This window comes from Portunus trituberculatus, chromosome 18 (assembly GCF_017591435.1).
Source record: "Portunus trituberculatus isolate SZX2019 chromosome 18, ASM1759143v1, whole genome shotgun sequence".
In the NCBI taxonomy this organism is placed as follows: Eukaryota; Metazoa; Arthropoda; class Malacostraca; order Decapoda; family Portunidae; genus Portunus; species Portunus trituberculatus.
This window is the reverse complement of record NC_059272.1, coordinates 6,600,082-6,622,923: the sequence shown is the minus strand read 5'-3', so window position 1 is coordinate 6,622,923 and position 22,842 is coordinate 6,600,082. Positions and strand designations below refer to the sequence as shown.

The 22,842-nt window shown below is 38.5% G+C and overlaps 1 protein-coding gene across 8 annotated transcripts in view; it reads right to left on the bottom strand.

The window, feature by feature from the left end:
* Positions 1-22,842, bottom strand: part of LOC123505626 — a 133,543-nt gene that overhangs the window by 28,597 nt on the left and 82,104 nt on the right. For all 8 annotated transcript variants that reach the window (XM_045257162.1, XM_045257164.1, XM_045257168.1 and 5 more), the window contains exon 3: positions 15,975-16,062. In XM_045257162.1, the coding sequence (XP_045113097.1) occupies positions 15,975-16,062 (88 nt within the window). The remainder of the gene's footprint in view (positions 1-15,974; positions 16,063-22,842) is intronic.

Genomic DNA, 22,842 nt, shown 5'->3' with positions numbered 1-22,842 from the left:
GGATAATTTGGAAGTCAGAAAAGCAATGGGGCCAGACAGTGTATCAGGCTGGGTGTTAAAAGAATATGAAGAGGAATTACTGGATCCAATTTGGGAAATAATTACAAGTTCAATAAATGAAGGGAGGGTTCCACAAGAATAGAAGACAGCCAACATAATACCGATATTTAAAGGTGGAAAGGCAACTGAACCACTAAACTACAGACCAGTGTCAGTTACAAGTGTCGTAGGGAAGTTATGTGAAATAATTATAAAAGAAAAATGGGTTAAATTTCTAGAAGAGGAGCAAGTCATATCAAGCAGACAATTTGGGTTCAGGATGGAGCGGTCATGTGTATCAAACTTATTAAGCTTCTACTCGAGTTATTGCAGGACTTGAAAACAGAAATGGATGGGTAAAACACAGTATACCTAGACAATAAAAAGGCTTTTCATAAAGTCCCACACAGAAGACTTCTTTGAAAACTAGGGTACATAGGAGGACTGCATGGAACCTTGCTCGAATGGACAAGAGATTACAGGTAACCCCCACTTAATGAAGGTTCACACAATGAAATTTCGCTATAACAAAGGTTTCATTTTACTACCATATGTTCATTTAACGAACACCAAACTCGCTTTAACAAAGTTTTATCCAGGTAATTTTTTCCAAGTTTGAAAACACCACTATCACACAAGCTGACAGGCTTTTGAATATACCAGCGCCTCTCATGGACAAAACGCACACCACTCACTCCCCTGTTTAAAACAATAACAGCATCAGCAGCAGCTCATCTTCCCTCACTCAACTTATCACCAAAACGCCCTGCAATGTGGCCTAGCGTTACTAAGAAGACCAGGAAGTCTCTTACTCTCAAAGTGAAGCTGGATATTATTCACATATACGAGAGGCAAGAAAACTAATAGCATTGCTCGCCACCATCTTGACTCCATCTACTGTCTCTACTATTTTCAAGTCAGCAGACTCTATTAACCCTTAAGGTGGAAATTCGTTAATTTGGTCAAAAAAATTGAAAAATTGGAAACTTGGTACTTGGGTTCGTCTCTGGAGAGGGAAGCCATGGCCGAAGTTGCCAGGCACATAACGCACTGCTTACCTGGTAATGGCGGGTTTAAAGGGCCGGCCCTTTCAATACCCAAGCGTGCATACGCCCCTTTTTCTTCTAGTCTTTGTTTTGCTTGTATTTATTTATTTTTTTTGAGCTGTTTTATTTATTTTTGCATGATGTACGATAGTTTAGTATCAGGCAGTGAGGGTGAGGAAGACGCTACTCCCTCAGTACCAATTGATACAGCCTTAGGGAGTGCGCGTGCATGCAGCCTACCTGTTGATCGTATTTTACACGTGTTGGGTTCCCAAATTGTGACAATGTTGACGTGTAAGGCCATGATGTAACATGGCCTGAAACTATCTAAACAGCCACTACCAGCCTCCAAGCAGTTGTCAAGGGATTATGTAAGTACATATCTGAGTTTGGTACATATTGGAGTGAGTTATTTTTTTTTTTTTTATACCATGTGGGCTTTTCACGGAATTTATGGGCTAAAGGGATACTTTTTAGGGTACCTCCTATCTTAAAGCCCACCTGCTAGGAAACCATTGCCCCGAGTGAGTTATGTGGGGGTTTTGAAGATGTTCACAGAAAAATGCGTTTTTCTCGACTTTCAGTTTTTCAGCATATACTGTTGAATAACTTTTTCAGTAATTGGTCAATTTCAAAACTTTTTGCAGCAAAATGATCAACAACTTCATCTTAACAAATGCTAGCATGATAATGCATGAACTCACTCAAATAAATTTACAACAGGCTTATAAACTCAAATTTTGATGAAAAAAAGGTAACAATTTGGCGTGTAATGAAATTGTTATAACATAGGTTATGTGTATGCCGATGCTAACATTTATTTGTTGTTATGTATATTATATGTGGTTAAGAGGAAATTGCCACACTGTTATTAGTTTTGATTTTATAATGGTATTTTGAAATATTTTCTTATCGCCGAAAAAATATTTATTGCAAAAAAACTACGCCACATTTGTGTACCAAATTAACACTGAAGACGTACACCATAAACGTACACCTTGTGTATAAATATTATTGAATTCGGTGAAAAATAGCAATGAGAGAGCCAAAAAACCGATATTGATATCGAGTCATCGAATTACCACCTTAAACTCCTAATTCCTAATTGCTGAATGCTTTGGTGCACCTAAAATATAAACATTCCCATGTCAGAGAAAATATATTTTGAATTGCATGCCATGAATGGCAAACATCCAAAATACAGTAATACCGAAGTTTTGAATCTGTAAATAAATAAATAGAGCAAGAAATAGGCCTACAAAACTTCGCGGACTTTGGAAAGCGCGGGGAACTAATGAAACGTCAGGTGCACTGTATAATAATAATAATAATAATAATAATAATAATAATAATAATAATATACGGTTTATTAATTTGGCAATGTAAAAAAATTACACTGAAAATGTACAGGGGGAGGAGCTGAGCGGTACCAACCTGAGCCATTTTCTAGGCGTGCGCTCCCTAACTCTCTCTCTCTCTCTCTCTCTCTCCATGTGTGTGCATGTTTCTGTGTGTCCTATATGATACGAGTCTTCTGTACAGATGTTTTATACATATATATGTATGATAAAACTTTATCTGTGTGTGTATTTACTTATTTGTGTATTACAGGGCACGAGCTAGGCTCTCTGTGTCCTGTCTCCTTGTCCATTCCTGTCATATCTCTCTTTCATCTGATTAACACACACCGCGTCAACGACATTACTGCTCAGTTTATTCCACTTATCAATGCTACGATGCGGGAAACTGTATTTTCTCATGTCATTTGGAGAGATGTCCTTTATTAGCTTTTTCCATGTCCTCGGAGATGATTACTTGTGGTCACCTTTATCAATTCTCTGTCCAGTATGTCAATCTTGTTCACCAATTTATACATAGTTATCATGTCTCCTCTTGTTGTTCTCTCTTCTAATGTGGTCAGCCCCAGCTTCCTTAGTCTTTCCTCATAGTCTAACTCCCTGAGTCCTGGTACCATCCTTGTTGCCAGCCTCTGTACCCTTTCTACCTTCTTCACATTTTTCTTCATATACAGTGACCAGACACAAGCTGCATATTCTAACTGGGTAAATAATATCTTCTTCATCATTCCTTCATCTAGGTAATGGAATGCAAGGCCAATATTTTGAAGCATGTTATATGTTTTCCAAAAAATCTTGTTAATGTGTTTCTCCGGTGACAAAGTGTTTTGCACGGTTACTCCTAAGTCTTTCTCCTCATTGGTCTCTTTAATTTTCTCATCACCCAGCCTGTAATCCCAGTTTGGTCTGTATCTACTTCTTCCCATTTTCATAACATGGGTCTTGTCTATATTAAATTACATCTGACACTCCTTACTCCACTCATATATTTTATCAAGATCTTCCCATAACTTGTTACAATCTTCCACATTCCTTACTCTCCACATAATTTTAGTATCGTCCGCAAACATAACCATGTAACTGTCAATTCCTACTGGCATATCATTAACATAAATCAAAAACATGATGGGACCAAGCACTGACCCTTGTGGAACTCCACTGGTTACCTTCTTCCACTCGGACTTCCTTCCTCTCACCATTGTTCTCATTTTTCTTACCATTAAGTAACTTTCCATCCATTTTGCTAGTTTATCATTTACTCCTCCAATCTTCTTTAGTTTCCACATCAGTCTATTGTGTGGTACTTTATCAAAGGCCTTTCTCAAGTCCAGGTAGATAGCATCCACCCATCCCTTTCCATGTTGTAGTATGTCAGTCACTCTTGAATAAAAACATAATAAATTGGATACGCACGATCTTCCTTTTCTGAAACCAAACTGTCTTTCACTCAGGATGTTTTCACTTTCTAGATACTCACTCCACTTAGCTTTAATTACTTCTTCACATACCTTGCACAATATACTAGTCAACGATACTGGTCTATAATTTAGCAGTTCCATTCTACTACCATTCTTATATATAGGCACAATGTCAGCTCTTTTCCACTCTTTCAGGACTAATTCTGTTCGTATGAAGGTTTCCACAATATCAAATACGGGGTTAAACAATTGATCCTTACATTCATTTAGCAACCTCACAGATATGCCATCAGGCCCCATTGATTTATTAATATCCAGATTGCTTATAATTTTCCTTACATCTTCCTTAGTAACCATGATGTCCTGCATTTGCTTTATTTCTGTAGGTCTTCCTCCCATAAAATGCTCCTCCTTTGTAAACACTTTGCAAAAGTTGTCGTTCAAAGTTTCAGCTATATCTCCAGCATCCTCATATACTTCTTCCCCATTTTTTACCTTTACTATTGCCTCCCTTATATTTAGTTTTCCATTTATGAATTTGTAAAACATTTTTGGGTCACTATCACAGTTTTCCACCACCCTCTGTTCATATTACTTCTGTGCTGTTCTCCTTACTTCAGCATATCTATTCCTTGCTATTTTGTAAACTTCTCTTGATAATACATCACTGTTTTTCTTAAGTTTCTTCCATGCCTTTTCTTTGTTCTTTTTTGCTTCTTCACAATTTTTATTAAACCACTGTCTATTATTTAAAGTCCTCTTTCTGTAATATGGCACAAACTTTTCACAACAGAGTTATACAAATCCATAAATTTATCGTATTTCAATTGCATATCCCTTTCCTGGTATACCATGGACCAGTCAATTTCATTAAAGAACTCCCTTATATGGTTATAATTTGCCCTAATATAATTTAATTTTTCCTCCCTGCATTCCACAAACTTATTCGTGCTTAATACCGTATCCAGCTCAAAGCTTAGGACATCATGATTGCTTCTCCCCAAGGGACATTTATGTTCAATTTCCTCTTTTAGAGAGATGTCCCTGGTAAATACCAAATCCAACCTTGCTGCAACATCTTGTCCCCTGCACCTTGTTGGTGATCTCACCCACTGTGTCATCAAGTTATTTGTTGCTACCTTTAACAATTCCTCTGCCCACTCACCACCGTTTACCACTTCGTAGTCTTCCCACACTATTTCTTTACAATTAAAGTCTACGACTATCATCACTCGATCCTTTCTGATGAGTTCGTGTGTGTGTGTGTGTGTGTGTGTGTGTGTATTTACCTAGTTGTAGTTTTACAGGGCCTGGGCTTTATACTCATGTGGTCCCGTCTCCATATCTACGCTTATCCAATTTTTCTTTAAAACTATGTACACTCTTTGCTGACACTACTTCCTCACTCAAACTGTTCCAAGTCTCAACACATCTTTGCGGGAAACTAAATTTTTTAACATCTCTCAGACATTTTCCCTTCCTTAGTTTCTTACTATGCAATCTTGTGTTTCTAAAGTCATATTCTTCTCTCAGGATCAGTTTCTCATTATCCACTTCATCCATTCCGTTAATCAATTTATAAACTTGTATCAGATCCCCTCTCTCTCTTCTCTGCTCCAAGATTGGTAGATCCATTGCCTTTAGTCTCTCCTCATATGCCATCCCTTTAAATTCTGGAACCATTCTTGTAGCTATTTTTTGTAGTCTCTCTAATTTTCTTATGTGTTTCTTTTTATGGGGAGTCCACACAACTGCAAATTCCAATCTAGGTCTTATTTTAGTACTTATCAATTTCTTCATCATTTCTTTGTCCATATAGTGAAATGCTACTCCAATATTCCTTAGCAAATTATATGTCTCTCTGAAAATTCTATCAATATGGCTTACCGGTTGATTATTTTCTTCCATTGTCATTCCCAAGTCCTTTTCCTTTTTTACTTTTTCTAGTTCTACTCCATCTCCCATCTTATAGATTCCCACTGGTCGTCTTTCACTTTTTCCCATTTCCATGACATGGCTTTTGTCCACATTGAATTCCATCTCCCATTTTCTGCTCCATTTCCAGATCTTGTTTAAGTCATCCTGTAGTATTTCACAATCCTCTTTTTGTTTAATGACTCTGCACAGTTTCGCATCTTCCGCAAACAGATTTATGTAGCTGTTCACTCCCTCTGGCATGTCATTTATATATACGAGAAAAAGTATTGGTGCCAATACTGACCCCTGTGGCACTTTGCTGTCTACTGTTCTCCACTTGGACTTCATATCTTTAACTATCGTCCTTATTTCTCTCCCCCTTAAGTAATTCTTCATCCATCACAATGTGCTTTCTTTTAAGCCACCCTTCTCCTCTAACTTCCATAGTAATCTTTCATGTGGCACTTTATCAAAAGCCTTTTTTAGATCTAAATAAATACAGTCAACCCATCCCTCTCTCTTTTGTACTTTATCAACTATTCTAGAGTAGAAACTCAATAAATTTGTCACACATGACCGACCTTTTCTAAAACACAATTGGCTATTTGATAATATTTTGTTGTCTTCAAGAAACTAAATCCATTGCTTCTGTATTACTTTTTCACACATCTTGCATATTACACTAGTTAGTGATACCGGTCCGTAATTTAAAGGTTCTTCCTTCCTTCCGCTCTTATATATGGGAACCACCTCAGCTCTTTTCCACTCCACTGGCACTGTTCCATTTTCTATTGAGCATTTAATGATGTTGTATATTGGATTTGCTAGTTCTTCCCTACATTATTTCAGTATTCTGCCTGAGACTTCATCCGGTCCCATTGCCTTTTCTTCATCCAATTCAGTCTTCAAGTTTTTTATTTCAAGCTTGGTTACTTTAATCTCTTTCATATAGACAGTCTCTCTATTACCCTGTGGTCTTTCAAATTTGGATTCCTTAGGAAAGACCTCATGAAATTTACTATTTAACAGTTCTGCCATACTTTTTGGGTCTTCCACCATTCCGTTTTCTCCTTTTAACCTTTCTATTATTTCTTTTTGTCTTATTTTTCCATTTATGAATCTGTAGAACAATTTTGGTTGTTCCTTACATTTTTCGACAATGTCCTTTTCATAGTTCTTTTCTTCTTCCTTTCTCACCTTAGCATATTCATTTCTTGCTGTTTTGAAGTTTTCCTTATTTTCTGGATTTCTGTTTCTTCTCCACCTTTTCCATGCTCCATCTCGTTTCTCCTTTGCCCTAGCACATCTTGCATTAAACCAATCTTTCTTTCCTTCTTCTTTAGGTCTATATTTTGGAACATATTCCTGACCCCAGTTTTGTATATTTCCAAAAATAAGTTATATTTCTCTTGAACCGTTAATGAGTTTTCCATCTCCTCCCAGTTTACGTTTTTAAAATAGTTCTTGAGATTCTCAACATCAGCCTTTCTGTAATTTAATCGGTCTCCTTTGTATGATTCATCTCTATCTTCCTTTCCTTCTTCTATATCCATTTCTAATATTACATGGTCACTCTTTCCCAATGGGCATTTGTATCTTATATCATCGTTAATTGGTATATCCCTTGTAAAACTAGGTCTAATCTTGCCGGCTCATCGTTTCCTCTGAATCTTGTGTTTTCCTTTACTCTTTGGACCATCAAATTATCTATCATTAGGTTCAGGAATCTATCTCACCAGGCATCTTCCCCCATACCACTTTCATAATTTTCCCAGTCTACCTCCTTACAGTTGAAATCTCCTACCAATATCACTTTTCTCCTTTCCTTAATGATTCTTGTAAGACTCCTTATTGTGTCATCTATCATGTCTCTATATTCTTGGTTAGTCCATGAGTTTGTTTTTGGTGGCACATATGTTCAAATGATTGTTAACTCCTTTTGTTAATATGCATCTTAACATACAGTATTTCTGATTTTCCTTCCCCAAACTCCACTTGATTTACCACTATCTCCTTCCTTAACATCATCATGACTCCTCCTCCTCCTTTACCCACTCTGTCTCTCCTCCATATATCATACCTTTTATCTATGTCTATTTTTTTGCCTCATTTAACTTTGTTTCCACCAGGCATACAATATCTGGTTCTTCTTTCTTTATGTAATCTCTTAATTCTAATTTACTAGATAAAATCCCATCTATGTTTGTATACATCATTTTCAATCTCTTGTTCTTATCATTTTTAGTTAAACTTACTCCATTTACTTACTCTATTTTTTCTCTTTTATATACCATTTCCTTATCCTGTCTCCTATAATTCTCCAAAAAAATGCCTTCTTCTCCTCTGACCTTTTATTATTTTTTTCTCTTGTTTCTGCCACCAATTTGTTGTCTTTTCCTTTCCTCCTCGTTTCTATTTTTCGTTATATAGTATATATATATATATATATATATATATATATATATATATATATATATATATATATATATATATATATATATATATATATATATATATATCTTCGCAACCTTCTGTTTCTCTGAGTTTTGTTTTTCTATATAGTACTTCTGCTGCTGCTTGTGATTTTAGTAATATCTTAATTGGTCTCACTGTTCCTTCTTGATATGGTCCCATTCTATGGATTTCTTCTACTTCCTCTTCTAAGTTCTGTCTATCTTCATCATTTAGATGTTTTAGTAGGTCTTTTACTGGTTTCATTTCGTCTTTTTCCCTTCTTGGTCTATATTTAACATTTTTTTCTTTCAGTCCAAAAATAATTACACTCTTCTTTTTTTCCGCAATTTCTCTTACTAAATTTTCTTTTTTCTGGAGGACTCCTATCATTTTGCTTGTCATATTTTCATCTCTTTCTTTTAACTGTTCTTGAAATACTTCTTGAAATGATTCCTTGTCTTTCTTATCTTGGATTCTCCATGCCTGTACTTCTTTTTTAATCACATCTTTCTTCTTATTTGTTAACTAGATCTTTTAGCTTCTATTTTTCTTTCTCGGCTTTACCGAGTCCTTCTTCCATCAATTTCTTATAGTTCGCTATTAGGACTTTTAATTCTTCATTTTCGGTTCTTAGCCTAGTTTCGTTTTCTTCCACTCTTTTTATCCTTTCTTTCAATTTCTGGAGCTCTTTATCCTGTTCTTCATTCTCTTTCATTCCCATTCTCTTCTTTATCAATTTATCTAATTTACGTTCGATAGTCAAGACTCTATCAAATAGTGAAGTTTGCGCAGTATCAAAGCCTTCAAATTCTCTTTCTCCCTCACCAACATTGTCATCATCAGATTTCATTCTTTCCCTTGTCACATACCTGCATTTAGATGGAATATCTTTCTCTATTATTTAACACTGTATTCATGAAAAAAAAAAAAAAAAAAAAAAAAAAATGAGTCCACCCTTTTTGCCCAGGCCACTGTAAACCCAAAGGTAGTGAAGATCAGCTGATTCTCGGGAGCGACGGTATTGCGTGCTTCCTCTACCGCATCTTGTCTGTGTATTTACCTAGTTGTATTTACCTAGTTGTAGTTTTACAGGGACTGGGCTTTATGCTCGTGTGGCCCCGTCTCCATATCTACACTTATCCAATCTTACTTTAAAAGTGTGCACACTCGTTGCAGACACTACTTCTTCATCTAAACTGTTCCACGTCTTAATACATCTCTGCGGGAAACTATATTTTTTAATATCTCTCAGACATCTTCCTTTTCTCAGCTTTTTACTATGCGATCTTGTGCTTCGGGTGTCATATTCTTCTCTCAGGATCAGTTTCTCATTATCCACTTGGTCCATTCCGTTAATCAATTTATAGACTTGTATCAGGTCTCCTCTCTCCTTCTTTGTTCCAAGGTTGGTAGATCCATAGCCTTTAGTCTCTCCTCATATGTCATCCCTTCAAGTTCTGGGACCATTCTTGTAGCCATTTTTGTAGCCTCTCAATTTCCTTATGTGTTTCTTTTTATGAGGGGTCCACACTACTCCTGCATATTCCAATCTGGGTCTTATTATAGTATTTATCAATTTCTTCATCATTTCTTTGTCCATGTAGTGAAATGCTACTCCAATATTCCTCAGCAAATTATATGTTTCTCTAAAAATTCTATCAATATGGCTTACTGGTTGATTGTTTTCTTCCATCGTCACTCCTAAGTCCTTTTCCTTTTTGACTTTCTCCAGTTCTACTCCATCTCCCATCTTATAGATTCCCACAGGTCGTCTTTCACTCTTTCCCATTTCCATGACATGGCTTTTGTTCACATTGAATTCCATTTCCCACTTCTTACTCCATTCCCAGATCTTATTTAGGTCTTCTTGCAATATTTCACAATCCTCCTTTTGCTTTATAACTCTGCATAGTTTCGTATCATCCGCAAACAAATTTATGTAGCTGTTCACTCCTTCTGGCATGTCGTTAATATAAATGAGGAAAAGTACTGGTGCCAATACTGACCCCTGTGGCACTCCGCTTTCTACTGCTCTCCACTTGGACTTCATATCTTTAACTACTGTCCTTATTTCTCTCCCCCTGAAATAATTTTCTATCCAACTCAATGTACTTCCTTTTAAGCCACCCTTCTCCTCTAACTTCCACAGTAATCTTGCATGTGGAACTTTGTCAAACGCCTTTTTTAAATCCAAATAGATGCAGTCAACCCATCCCTCTCTCTCTTGTACCCTATCAACTATTCTAGAATAGAAACTCAATAAATTAGTTACACAAGACCGTCCTTTTCTAAAACCAAATTGGCTATTTGATATTAATTTGTTGCCTTCAAGGAACTCGATCCATTGTTTCTTTATTATTCTTTCACACATCTTGCATATTACACTAGTTAGTGATACTGGTCTGTAATTTAAAGGTTCTTCTTTCCTTCCACTCTTATATATGGGAACCACCTCAGCTCTTTTCCATTCTACTGGCACTGTTCCATTTTCTATTGAGCATTTTATGATGTTGTATATAGGACTTGCTAGTTCTTCCCTACATTCTTTCAGTATTCTGCCTGAGACTTCATCCGGTCCCATTGCCTTCTCTTCATCCAGTTCCTTCATTAACTCTTTTATTTCAAGCTTGGTTACTTTAATCTCTTTCATATAGATTGTCTCTCCATTACCCTGTGGCCTTTCAAATTTGGATTCTTTAGTAAAGACCTCCTGGAATTTTTATTTAATAGTTCTGCCATACTTTTGGGTCTTCCACCATCCGTTCTCTCCTTTTAACCTTTCTATTGTTTCTTTTTGCCTAATTTTTCCATTTATGAATCTATCGAACAATTTTGGTTGCTCCTTACATTTTTCGACAATATCTTTTCAAGTTCTTTTCCTCTTCCTTCCTCACCTTAACATATTCATTTCTCGCTGCCTTGAAGTTTTCCTTGTTTGTTGGATTCCTATTTCTCCTCCACCTTTTCCATGCTCCATCTGTTTTCTCCTTTGCCCTAGCACACCTTGCATTAAACCAATCTTTCTTTCCTTCTTCTTTTGGTCTATATTTTGGGACATATTCCCTGACTCCAAAAATAAGTTATATTTGTCTTGCATTGTCTCTGAGTTTTCCATCTCTTCCCAGTCTACGTTTTTAAAATAGTTCTTGAGATTCTCAATATCAGCCTTTCTGTAATTTAATCGGTCTCCTTTGTATGAATTGTCTCTATCTTCCTTTCCTTCTTCTATATCTATTTCTAATATTGCATGATCACTCTTTCCCAATGGGCACTTATATCTTATATCATCATTCATTTGTATACCCTTGTAAAACTAGGTCCAATCTCGCCGTCGTCGTTTCCTCTGAATCTTGTGCATTCCTTTACTCTCTGGTCCATCATATTGTCTATCATTAGGTTCAAGAATCTTTCTCCCAGGCTTCTTCCCCATACCACTTTCATAATTTTCCCAGTCCACTTCTTTACAGTTGAAATCTACTACTAAAATCACTTTTCTCCTTTCTTTAACGATTCTCATGTGTGTGTGTGTGTGTGTGTGTGTGTGTGTGTGTGTGTGTGTGTGTGTGTGTGTGTGTGTGTGTGTGTGTGTGTGTGTGTGTGTGTGTGTGTGTAACTTATCTTCGAGAATGTTAGAAGGAGGGGAGTAACTTATCTTCGAGAGAGAGAGAGAGAGAGAGAGAGAGAGAGAGAGAGAGAGAGAGAGAGAGAGAGAGAGAGAGAGAGAGAGAGAGAGAGAGAGAGAGAGAGAGAGAGAGAGAGAGAGAGAGAGAGAGATGGGAACAGTCTAAGCCATTGGGTAATTTTAGACACAAGGCGGGATGCATGTAGCTTATCTTTAGTGATTGGTGGAGACAAGGATGGTGGGAGGAGCACTAAGATTTCAAGGCGTGTGTAGTTGGTATCCAACACACTATATGGGACAACTGAACGGAAGAAAGCTCAGAAAAGAAATATGACGTATACGTAGGTGTCACCGTATTTGTTACTGTGGCTTCATGATGCCCACATAGGCGTCACCGTATTGAAGGGGTTAAGAAGGCTGGTGAGACCATATCTTCCTTCCAAGCTAAAAGAACCACCTGAACTCGTGACTCTACAATGGATAAAATGGAAAGCCTTGTGGAAATGTGGTACATAAGTTTTGTATGTGATACAATGATGCGCCCTTTGTTTACATTCCACAGGTTGCCGGTTAGTGTCTTTCCCGTTTCACTCTTCCTCCCTACATGAATTTAAGATCATTTACATTATAAAGTTATGTACAAACATACAATAGTGTACATTATAATGACTTAAATTAAACTGCTTAAATGTTTAACTTGATAATTTTTACTTTCATTAAACCTTTCACTGTACTATGATGCACTCTCCCTTTGTTTACTCTCAACGGAAGTTCAAGTCATGGGGTTAAACTTGTTATAATCGGTTCGCTTAACGAAGTTTCGCTTAACAAACTTTTTTTTTAGGAACGTGACCCCTTCAATAAGTGGGGGTTGCCTGTATTTGAAGGACAGGGAAATGAAAACTGTGATCAGAGATACATACTCATCCTGGGGTAAAGTAACTAGCGGAGTGCCACAAGGGTCAGTGTTAGCCCCCATTATGTTTCAAGTTTATGTAAACAACATTCACATTGGGATAAACAGTTATATACATCTATTCGCTGATGATGCAAAGTTGTTAAGAGTTATCAAAACCAGAGAGGACTGTCTGCTGTTGCAAGAAGATTTAAACAAGATCTATGAATGGAGCTAGAAGTGAAAATTGGAGTTTAATGCCAAGAAATGCCATATAATGGAACTAGGAAAGAGTAAGAAAAGACCAGTATGGAACTATTTGATGGGAGAGGAGCAAATAATGAAGACTAAAGAGGAAAAAGATCTTGGAGTGATTATACAAGAAAATCTGAGCCCTGATAAACACATAAGCAAGGTATTTGGTCTATCATATAAGATGTTGACTAATATAAAAGTGGCATTTCATTACATGGATGATGAAAAAAATCATCACAAGCATGATATGCCCAAGGCTGGAATATGCAGCAGTGGTATGGTCTCCGAGCTCTAAAAAGGATATAAGAAAATTGGAAAGAATACAGAAGATTGCTACAAAGATAGTGCCGGAATTAAAGGACCTCACATATGAGGAACAACTGAAGGAAATGGGATTGCCAACCTCACAAGATAGAAGAGAATGCAGAGACCTAATAACAATGTATAAGATAGTTAATGATATTGAAAAGATAGACAAAAGAAGATGGAAGGACAAGAGGACATGAAAAGAAGATCAAGATGAGGCAGTGTGTGAAGGATATTGGAAAATACAGTTTTCCACACAGAATGGTGTAAAAATGGAATGCATTGGATAATGAAGTTGTTACAGCACATAATGTGCATAGCTTTAAGGAAATATTAGATAAATGGAGATATGGAGACAGGACACTATGAGCCCTGCTTGTACCATGTACAATACAACTAGGTAAATACACACACACACACACACACGTAGTGAGGTGGTTAGCATACTCGGCTCACAACCAGAAAGGCCCAGGTTTGAGTCTCGGGTGTGGTGAGGCAAATGGGCAAGCCTCTTAATATGTAGCCCCTGTTCACCTGGCAGCAAGTACGTATGGGATGTAACTCAATGGGTTGTGGCCTTGCTTTCCTGGTGTGCAGAGTGTGTTGTGGTCTCAGTCCTACCCGAAGATTGGTCTATGAACTCTAAACTCATTCCGTAATGGGGAAAGCTAGTTGGGTTACCAGCAGACGACCGTGGTGAATTGTACACACTGTTATCTCCCCTTCATCCTGTGTATCTCTCCTGCATCCAGTCCCATAACCACATCTCTCTCTCTCTCTCTCTCTCTCTGGCTGATGGAGTAGACAGTGTTGCCACTTTCCCTGACCTCCACCACCCATCCGAAATAAAGGTTGCAAGTACAATATATATGTGCATATGCATGTAGGTATTGTTTATGTATTTATCTAGTTGTAGTTTTACAGGGCCTGGGCTTTATGCTCGTGTGGCCCTGTCTCCATATCTACACTTATCCAATTTTTCTTTAAAACTACGCACACTCGTTGCTGACACCACTTCTTCACTCAAGCTGTTCCACGTCTCAACACATCTTTGTGAGAAACTACATTTTTTAACATCTCTCAGACATCTTCCCTTTCTCAGCTTTTTGCTATGCAATCTTGTGCTTCGAATGTCATATTCTTCTCTCAGGATCAGTTTCTCATTATCCACTTGGTCCATTCCATTGATCAATTTATAAACTTGTATCAGATCCCTTCTCTCCCTTCTCTGTTCCAGGGTTGGTAGATCCACAGCCTTTAGTCTCTCCTCATATGTCATCCCTTCAAATTCTGGAGACATTCTTGTAGCCATTTTTTGTAGTCTCGCCAACTTCCTTATGTGTTTCTTTTTATGAGTGGTCCACACTACTCCTGCATATTCCAATCTGGGTCATATTATAGTACTTATCAATTTCTTCATCATTTCTTTGTCCATGTAGTGAAATGCTAATCCAATATTCCTTAGCATATTATATGTATCTCTGAAAATTCTATCAATATGGCTTACAGTTCATTGTTTTCTTCCATCGTCACTCCTAAGTCCTTTTCCTTATTTTACTTTCTCCAGTTCTACTCCATCTCCCATCTTACAGATTCCCACGGGTCGTCTTTCACTCTTTCCCATTTGCATGACATGGCTTTTGTCTACATTGAATTCCATTTCCTAATTTTTACTCCATTCCCAGATCTTATTTAGGTCTTCCTGCAGTATTTCACAATCCTCTTTTTGCCTTATAACTTTGCACAGTTTCGTATCGTGCGCAAACAGATTTATGTAGCTGTTCACTCCTTCTGGCATGTCGTTTATATATATGAGGAAAAGTATTGGGGCTAATACTGATCCCTGCGGCACTCCGCTTTCTACTGCTCTCCACTTGGACTTCATATCTTTAACTACCGTCCTTATTTCTCTCCTCCTCAAATAATTTTCCATCCATCTCAATGTGCTTCCTTTTAAGCCACCCTTCTCCTCTAACTTCCATAGTAATCTTTCATGTGGCACTTTGTCAAACACCCTTTTTAAATCCAAATAAATACAGTCAACCCACCCTCTCTCTCTTGTACTCTATCAACTATTCTAGAGTAGAAACTCAGTAAATTAGTTACACACAACCGTCTTTTTCTTAAACCAAATTGGCTATTTGATATTAATTTGTTGTCTTCAAGGAACTCGATCCATTGTTTCTTTATTATTCTTTCACACATCTTGCATATTACACTAGTTAGTGATACTGGTCTGTAATTTAAAGATTCTACCTTCCTTCCGCTCTTATATATGGGAACCATATATATATATATATATATATATATATATATATATATATATATATATATATATATATATATATATATATATATATATATATATATATATATATATATATATATATATATATATATATATATATATATATATATATATATATATATATATATATATATATATATATATATATATATATATATATATATATATATATATATATATATATATATATATATATATATATATATGTATGCATGCATGAACACACAGTCTTGCCACTTTTCCTGGCCTTCCCACTTATGCGCTCCACCTTTATTTTGCTACATTCTTCATGTTTATTTCTGGTGTGTGCTGAATGAGATTAAATTATTTTTAAAGACTTTTAAAATCATAATTACCTTCATGTGTCACAGCAACAGGTGTGGGTAAAACAAGTAGTTCTGTTGTTGAAGTTTTTGTGATTTCCTCTGCCTCAGTATCTTGGCTCTGTAATCAAGTTCATAAATTCAATTTAATTCATTTCATGCAATTTGCTAAAATGACAGTATACAGCATACACCTGCTGAAACAATAATTTACTTCCAGCAAAGTCTAATAGCATTAGTTCAAGGGGTGCAGTAAACTTATAATTAATCCATAAGAGTTCTTCCACATATATATATCTGTGGTTACTATCTATGGTCAATCCCATATAAACTGGGATTTCTTGAATTACGCGAGGGATACATTAAAGAAGGAATTGTACAATGTGAAAGTTGCATAAAGTAAACATTACAGAACTAAACTCCAAAGTACATACAAAGTCAGGAATATTGCATTCAGTTGACGTTAAGCTGAAGGATACAGTGTGTTGGTGGTACACATGGGGAACACCAGGTGACACCTGGTGCCGTATTCTACATACCGTATTTGATGGCTCATAAACATACCTTTAAAAAAAAAAAAGTCTCAGGATATGGGCCTGTGTCCTAAGAGGTCAAGGTTCAGTACTGAGGCAGAAGTTGGTGGTTAGTCTATGGGAAGAGGCTATTAAATCAAACCTCAGAGATCTATGCACATGTAAACAAAGTGATGATTGGTAATACACCACAAAACAACTCTTTCTTTAAAGCTAACAATATATAATAGATCACGCTTACTGGTAATTCACATAGAATGACACCAGTCAAAGAATTTCCATACATCACTTGAACCAAAACGAAACACACAATCAGTGATCTTGATCTTGACATGGGCAAGACTCACTATGTTCTTTACAGTGTTACTCCTTGAGGTGAGACACACTTTCACACAATTAATATTGTACTTATCATTTAATATTCTTAACTTACATACATGTAAAAAAAAAATAATGAAAAAAGAAGAATTATGATTATTAGGTCTGTACCCTCTCACAGTCAGTGCTGACGTTATATGCCAGGTACATGTTTACATAGACATCTCACAACAAGACTGGTACAATGACTACTAGCAAATATTGAAGTTTTTAAATGCAAAATACAAGGATCTAATAATGATCTAAATGTATGTCAGTCTTCAAATGTCAGGTGAAATCATTTAATTGATACTCAGAGCTTAAATCTGCTCATTTACCTTTTTTTTTTTATTTCAATGTCTGACAAAATTGGATGAGTCATATGAGCCCCTGCATTTTATGAACTATCAAATAAACTAGTTATTGTCAAGTCTCACAACTCACAGGCAGTCACTCCACTACCTACTATTACCTACATGTCACCATGATACCCAGGTTCTAGGTGGTCACACCAAAGGTGTGCTTGGGTGGTGATATATACAAGTATAGTGGTTACCACTATAAATAAAATTGGCTGCACCACTAATGGGTGGAAGCTGAATATTTGTCCCTTTATCATTTCCTATACATTTGATATTTCCTATAGCTACACTAAGAAGTTCCTTCCAGTGTATAGTATATATCAGCACAGTATCTTGCCATTCTGACACATGGGTTAGCCATCCCTCCCACACCTCCCTCCTGACTCTCCACTGCCTCCCGCTGCCCTGCCTTGGCGCCTACCAGGGCCAGTCACTTGTCTCTGGCTCTGAGCCATGATGGCAGGTAGGTTTCTCCGTCCTCTAACTTCCATTGAAATTAATAAGCAATTATCTTTGAGGATAATGACCAAACCAGTGATATCAGCATTGATGATAGTAATGTACTACTTAGTGTGAAGGGTAATTCAAACCTAACCTAACCTAAAGGCCAAGGGTCACACAACCATTTCTGTCTTGCTCAGCTTTTCCAGGGGTGTTAACAGAAACACTACACTGGAGATTCAATACTTGAATGTCTAAATAGTCAAACGCAAAAGTTCGACTTCATACTAAAAAAAAATACCTATTAGTTGAACGTCCATCCACGTGGCTGTAAATAAAAAGTCTCTCCTCCATCCCTCCATCCCGCCACCCCACGCGCCCCACCAATCCATCGCAGCCAGTTTATCCTTCGCTGTCGTAAGAATAACATTGTCCTGCACTTTCCCTTCGCAGTTTTTTTTTTTTCCATTTAGAAGCTTACAATGACACCGAAGAGGCTTGTTGATGGTGAGAATAAGCCTACAAGAAAGAATGTAGTGACAACCATCGAAAGGGAAAATGAGATTACTGATAAATACAAGAAAGGAGGAAGAATAAGCGATCTTGCAGCTGAGTACTGTATGGCTAAATCTACAGTAGCCACAATACTGAAGAAGACAGCTCATTAAAAGAGCTGATGTGGCGATTGGTGTGAAAAGGTAATTTAACCCTTTCAGGGCGCAAATAGGTTCTTGGGTCATGTCTGTGAGATGAAAATTCGGCCAAAAAATTGAGGTTTGAAAAATTGAAAAGAATCAATATTCTCATGCATAATAGAGTGTTACGCATTTACTGTAACAAATTTTGGTCTTTACTCACCCTGGAAAGTGGTGCAATAATGACAGGAAGTTGGCTTTCTGGTGGTACGTTGTGCGCTGTTGAGTATTGCCATCATAGTGGGTGGTTATTTTCCGCCGCAACTTGTGCAGGTGTTTTCACTAAATTACACAGAATTTTATGCCTGATTCGAACTGCAGTTGCTCAGAACTGCTCCAGAACATGCTAGGGTAATTATTTTTCACACCTGTGCATACTAATATTATGCCCACACAAATAATATGAAATACGTTTTCAGAGTGTTTTCTTGATGTACGTACTATCATGAGCGAGGATACACATGCCCATATATGGTAATATACGAAATGTGCAATATACTACCAATAAACAAAAAATATCTGGCATATCTGCTCTCTAACAACAAGATTTGATCATTACTCTTGTTATTTCTGTAAATAAATGCACAAATAGCCACTAGCAATGTCGTAAAATAATAATAATTGTGAAAAAAGGGGCATCTGATACTCTAATGCCATTGTGACTATATTTTTCTAAACACACAACTGATGGCGCATCCCATGAATCGAGGGAGGATGGGAGAATGTCATCTGGCAACTAGCAGCAGCCAGGAGGTGCGCAGTTTAATTCTGTGACTTGTCAAATATGGGACCACGATAATGGACAGGAGGCATTTCCCTCAAAGCCACAATCATGGTCCTGAGCACTGAAAGGGTTAAGCAACCTGTGGCAGTGGAAGAAATGGAAAAATTGTTGATTGGATAAACCAAAGGCAGATGGGTGGTGATTCTTTGTCAGAGGGCATAATTTGGATCGTGATCTTATTTCTGATACTACATCTGACTCCAATGATGATTTTAAAGCAAGTACAGGGTGGTTTGTGAATTTCAAGAAAAGAACTGGAATTCATTCTGTTGTGAGGCACAGATAGCCCACAAGTCAGGAGTAAACATATGCTATACGTCACTGTGTCATCAACTCCCACGATGGATGGTGGGAGCAAGTGTTTTCACGGCGTCTGATTCCGCCACCTCTCCCGCGCCTGTGGAAGTTCGAGGCAGGTAACTCAAGAGATGGAAATAAACACTGCCTTCTTCCACTAAAAACCAGGGATGTGGCCTTCTCTACCAGAGCCGCAGAGAGTGGAGAAAACACAGGCACAATAAAATAGCACCACTTTAATGAAAGAAGAGCACTCCTTCTCCAACACACACTTGAACTATATGGACGTTGGTCACCACTTAAAAGAGGTAGCTGCTCTAGTGCTGGTACCACGCCCATCCACTTCACACATGGCCGTCCCTGGCAGCACACGGGTACAGGACCCCAAGGAGAGCACGAGTAATGGAGCAGGGTGTAGGGGTGGAGAGTAGATAGAGCGGTATCCAGCGGTGACCAGGATTGAGGCAGGGGGTGGATGCAGAACCACCAGCAAGCTCGAGTAATACGGTGGTTCATTCAAAGGCTGGTCTGGACTCAGGCTGGCTAGACACGGCTGCCAGGAGACTGGCTCAGGTCCCCCAAAGTGAGCGGTGAGCAGGGCTTCACGAGAGAATACTTCTGGAGGCAGAGGTGAGTCAAGGCAGTGTTGACTCAGCCAGAGCTCAGGAGAATCTGCCTTCCCTCGATCTCGTCGCCCAGGCGTCAGGTCGGAAGCTGGAATTCAGCGCAGGAGACGGTACCTTGAAGATCCGAAATGTGAAGCAAAGAGATAGCATAACAAAACGACCATCAATAAGCAAAACAACCATCAATAAGAAAGAAGATAGTTCCAAAGTACCCCGATAGTTTCTGGCCTTGTTACCTTTAAAGTAACAAGCTGATAGTTTAACCCCTAGTTGTCTTCACATACCTCCCCCAACAAGCCTTGATACACATATCGAGAAAGAATAGAAGACAATGAACTAAAGCACTACACTGAACACCTACTGAGAAAATCAGCCCCAACATTATTTTTTCCAGGAATGTGTACTACACAAAATCTATAATCTTGTAGCTTTAGTGCCCATCTTAGCAACCTATCATTTGCACCTCTAAATCTGGAAATGTAGACTAAGGGTTTATGATCCACTTCTAAAATAAACTCCTTCCCTCTAAGGTAATAATCAAAGTGTTGAATACCAAAACAGACGGCAAGGCACTCCTTTTCAATGGTGGAGAATCCTCTCTCTCGATCCCGAAGTTTTCGACTGGCGTATGTAACTGGGTGAGGCCAGCCGTCCACATATTGAAGCAGGACTGCTCCTAGCCCGTGATTTGAAGCATCCGTTCGTAGCACAAAAGGACGAGTGGAATCAGGTAGCCTTAAGATGGGTGCAGACTGGAGAACTGCTTTAAGATGTTGGAAGCTCCTCTGATGTTCGTCAGTCCAGACTAGTGGTTCAGTGACGCCCTTGCGGAGAAGGTCAGACAGACAACTTGTGTTGCGATACTGAGGGCAGGCGTGCCAACTTCCGTCTTGCCGCTGTGCAATGTAAACACAAACACGTCGCTGCTTCCTTCGGTGCTAATTCACGTACGATTATCACCACCATCACTACTACTACTACTACTACATACCTGCCATCCCCACCCACGTGCCACGAAGAACAAAGAGGAAGGAGTGGTGGGGAGGAGTGTGAGGAGGGGGAGGAAGAGACGAGCCTATAATGCTCTCTGTAATACTCCTCCACCCCCTCAGTCACCACCACTTATCCCTGCCCCTCACCACTACCCCCACCACCACCACCACCACCACCACCATCATTGCTTAGGGGCCATATAGAGGGTTGCAGGTTGAGAGTAGGAAAGTAGGGTGCATTTTTCCTTCGCCCCCCTCTTGTCTTCCTCTTCCTTTTCGTTTTTTCTCCCCCCACGGTTTGGCTTCCGTTTCCCTCACCTCTTCCTCTTCTTTTGACCTGCATTCTCTCTCTCTCTCTCTCTCTCTCTGTGTGGGGGATAAAGTCTTGATAAAAAGATACCATACCCAAGAAGGATCAAAATAGCTTTTTGGTACTTGGGGGACTGCAGGAAGAAATGGCAGAGACTTTATCATTTTGAGGACGAAGCGTCTTACCGTCCACAATGAAGGCCAGATACTGGATGGATCCGAACCCGAATCGACACTTCGATACTCGAGCAGTGAGGCCGTGTTCTTGAAGACGCCAAAGTACGGACTTGAGGGCAGTGATGTGTTCTGTCCAGGTTGTTCCATAGATGAAAATATTATCGAAGTAGAATGATACTCCGGTTAGTCCGGCTAAGACGATCCTCATTAATCTGATGTAAGTGGTACAAGCTGTAACTAAACCAAATGGGAGCCGGCAAAATTCCATTAGTCCTTTGTGAGTGGGAAAGGCACTAAGTGGGTTAGCACTATTAGTAAGTGGAATTTGATAATAGGCTTTAGTTAGATCAATCTCACTGAAATACTTACTCCCTTGAAACTTATGGAGATCTTCAGTTATGGTATTGATAGGTTCTGCATTGAAAACTGTGATGGCATTCAGAACTCTATAGTCGATGGCCATACGATACCTGCCTGTCGATTTCCTTACCATAACAACTGGGGAGCAATGAGGAGATGAAGATGGCTGGATGATTCCCTGGTGGAGAAGTTGGTCAACCACCTCTTCAAAATAAGACTTTAGATGTATAGGGATTGGATACAATTTGCACTTTACACGCTCCGAAGAACATACTTCTATGTCATGCATTATGGTAGATGTACATCCAGGGGTTTCAGAGAAGACATCCTGGAAGTCAGAAAGAAGAGACATCAAGTCATTCTTTTGCGAAACCATCAATGTACTTTCAAGCTCAGGAGAACTAGGAGTGTCCATCTCTTCTACATCTTCGCGGCCGTCAGGCGATACCGGAAGGAGATCTGGAGGTTCTGTAACCCCTTCCTCAAGCGGCGAAAAGTTCAAGTTGGTATCAGCCTCTGTATCAAAGGGAGAAGGTTCATCCAACACAGTTACTTGATTAACATGAGCACGATGAAAGTAGCGCTTGAGAAGATTTGCATGCTATAACTTATGCTTACTGTTTTCATCAATTAGGTAGTTACAGCTGGTTCTCTTTTCAAGTACGGTATATGGGCCAGCCCAGGCCATCAGGAGCTTGTTGGTAGTGTCAGGCAGGACCACCAAGACTTCATCTCCAGGTTTGAACTTTCGATCCTGTGATTTCGTAGTGTCAGGCAGGAGCACCAGGACTTCATCTCCAGGTTTGAACTTTCAATCCTGTGATTTCAAGTCAAAGTATGCTTTATACCGAGTAGCACTGGTTAGTATTCTCGGCAGCAATCCGGGAGCATTAAGCTAATTTGTCTTTCAGCTCTATTACATATTGAAAACAGGAACGATCATCATCTGTGAGGGATTTATCCTCCCA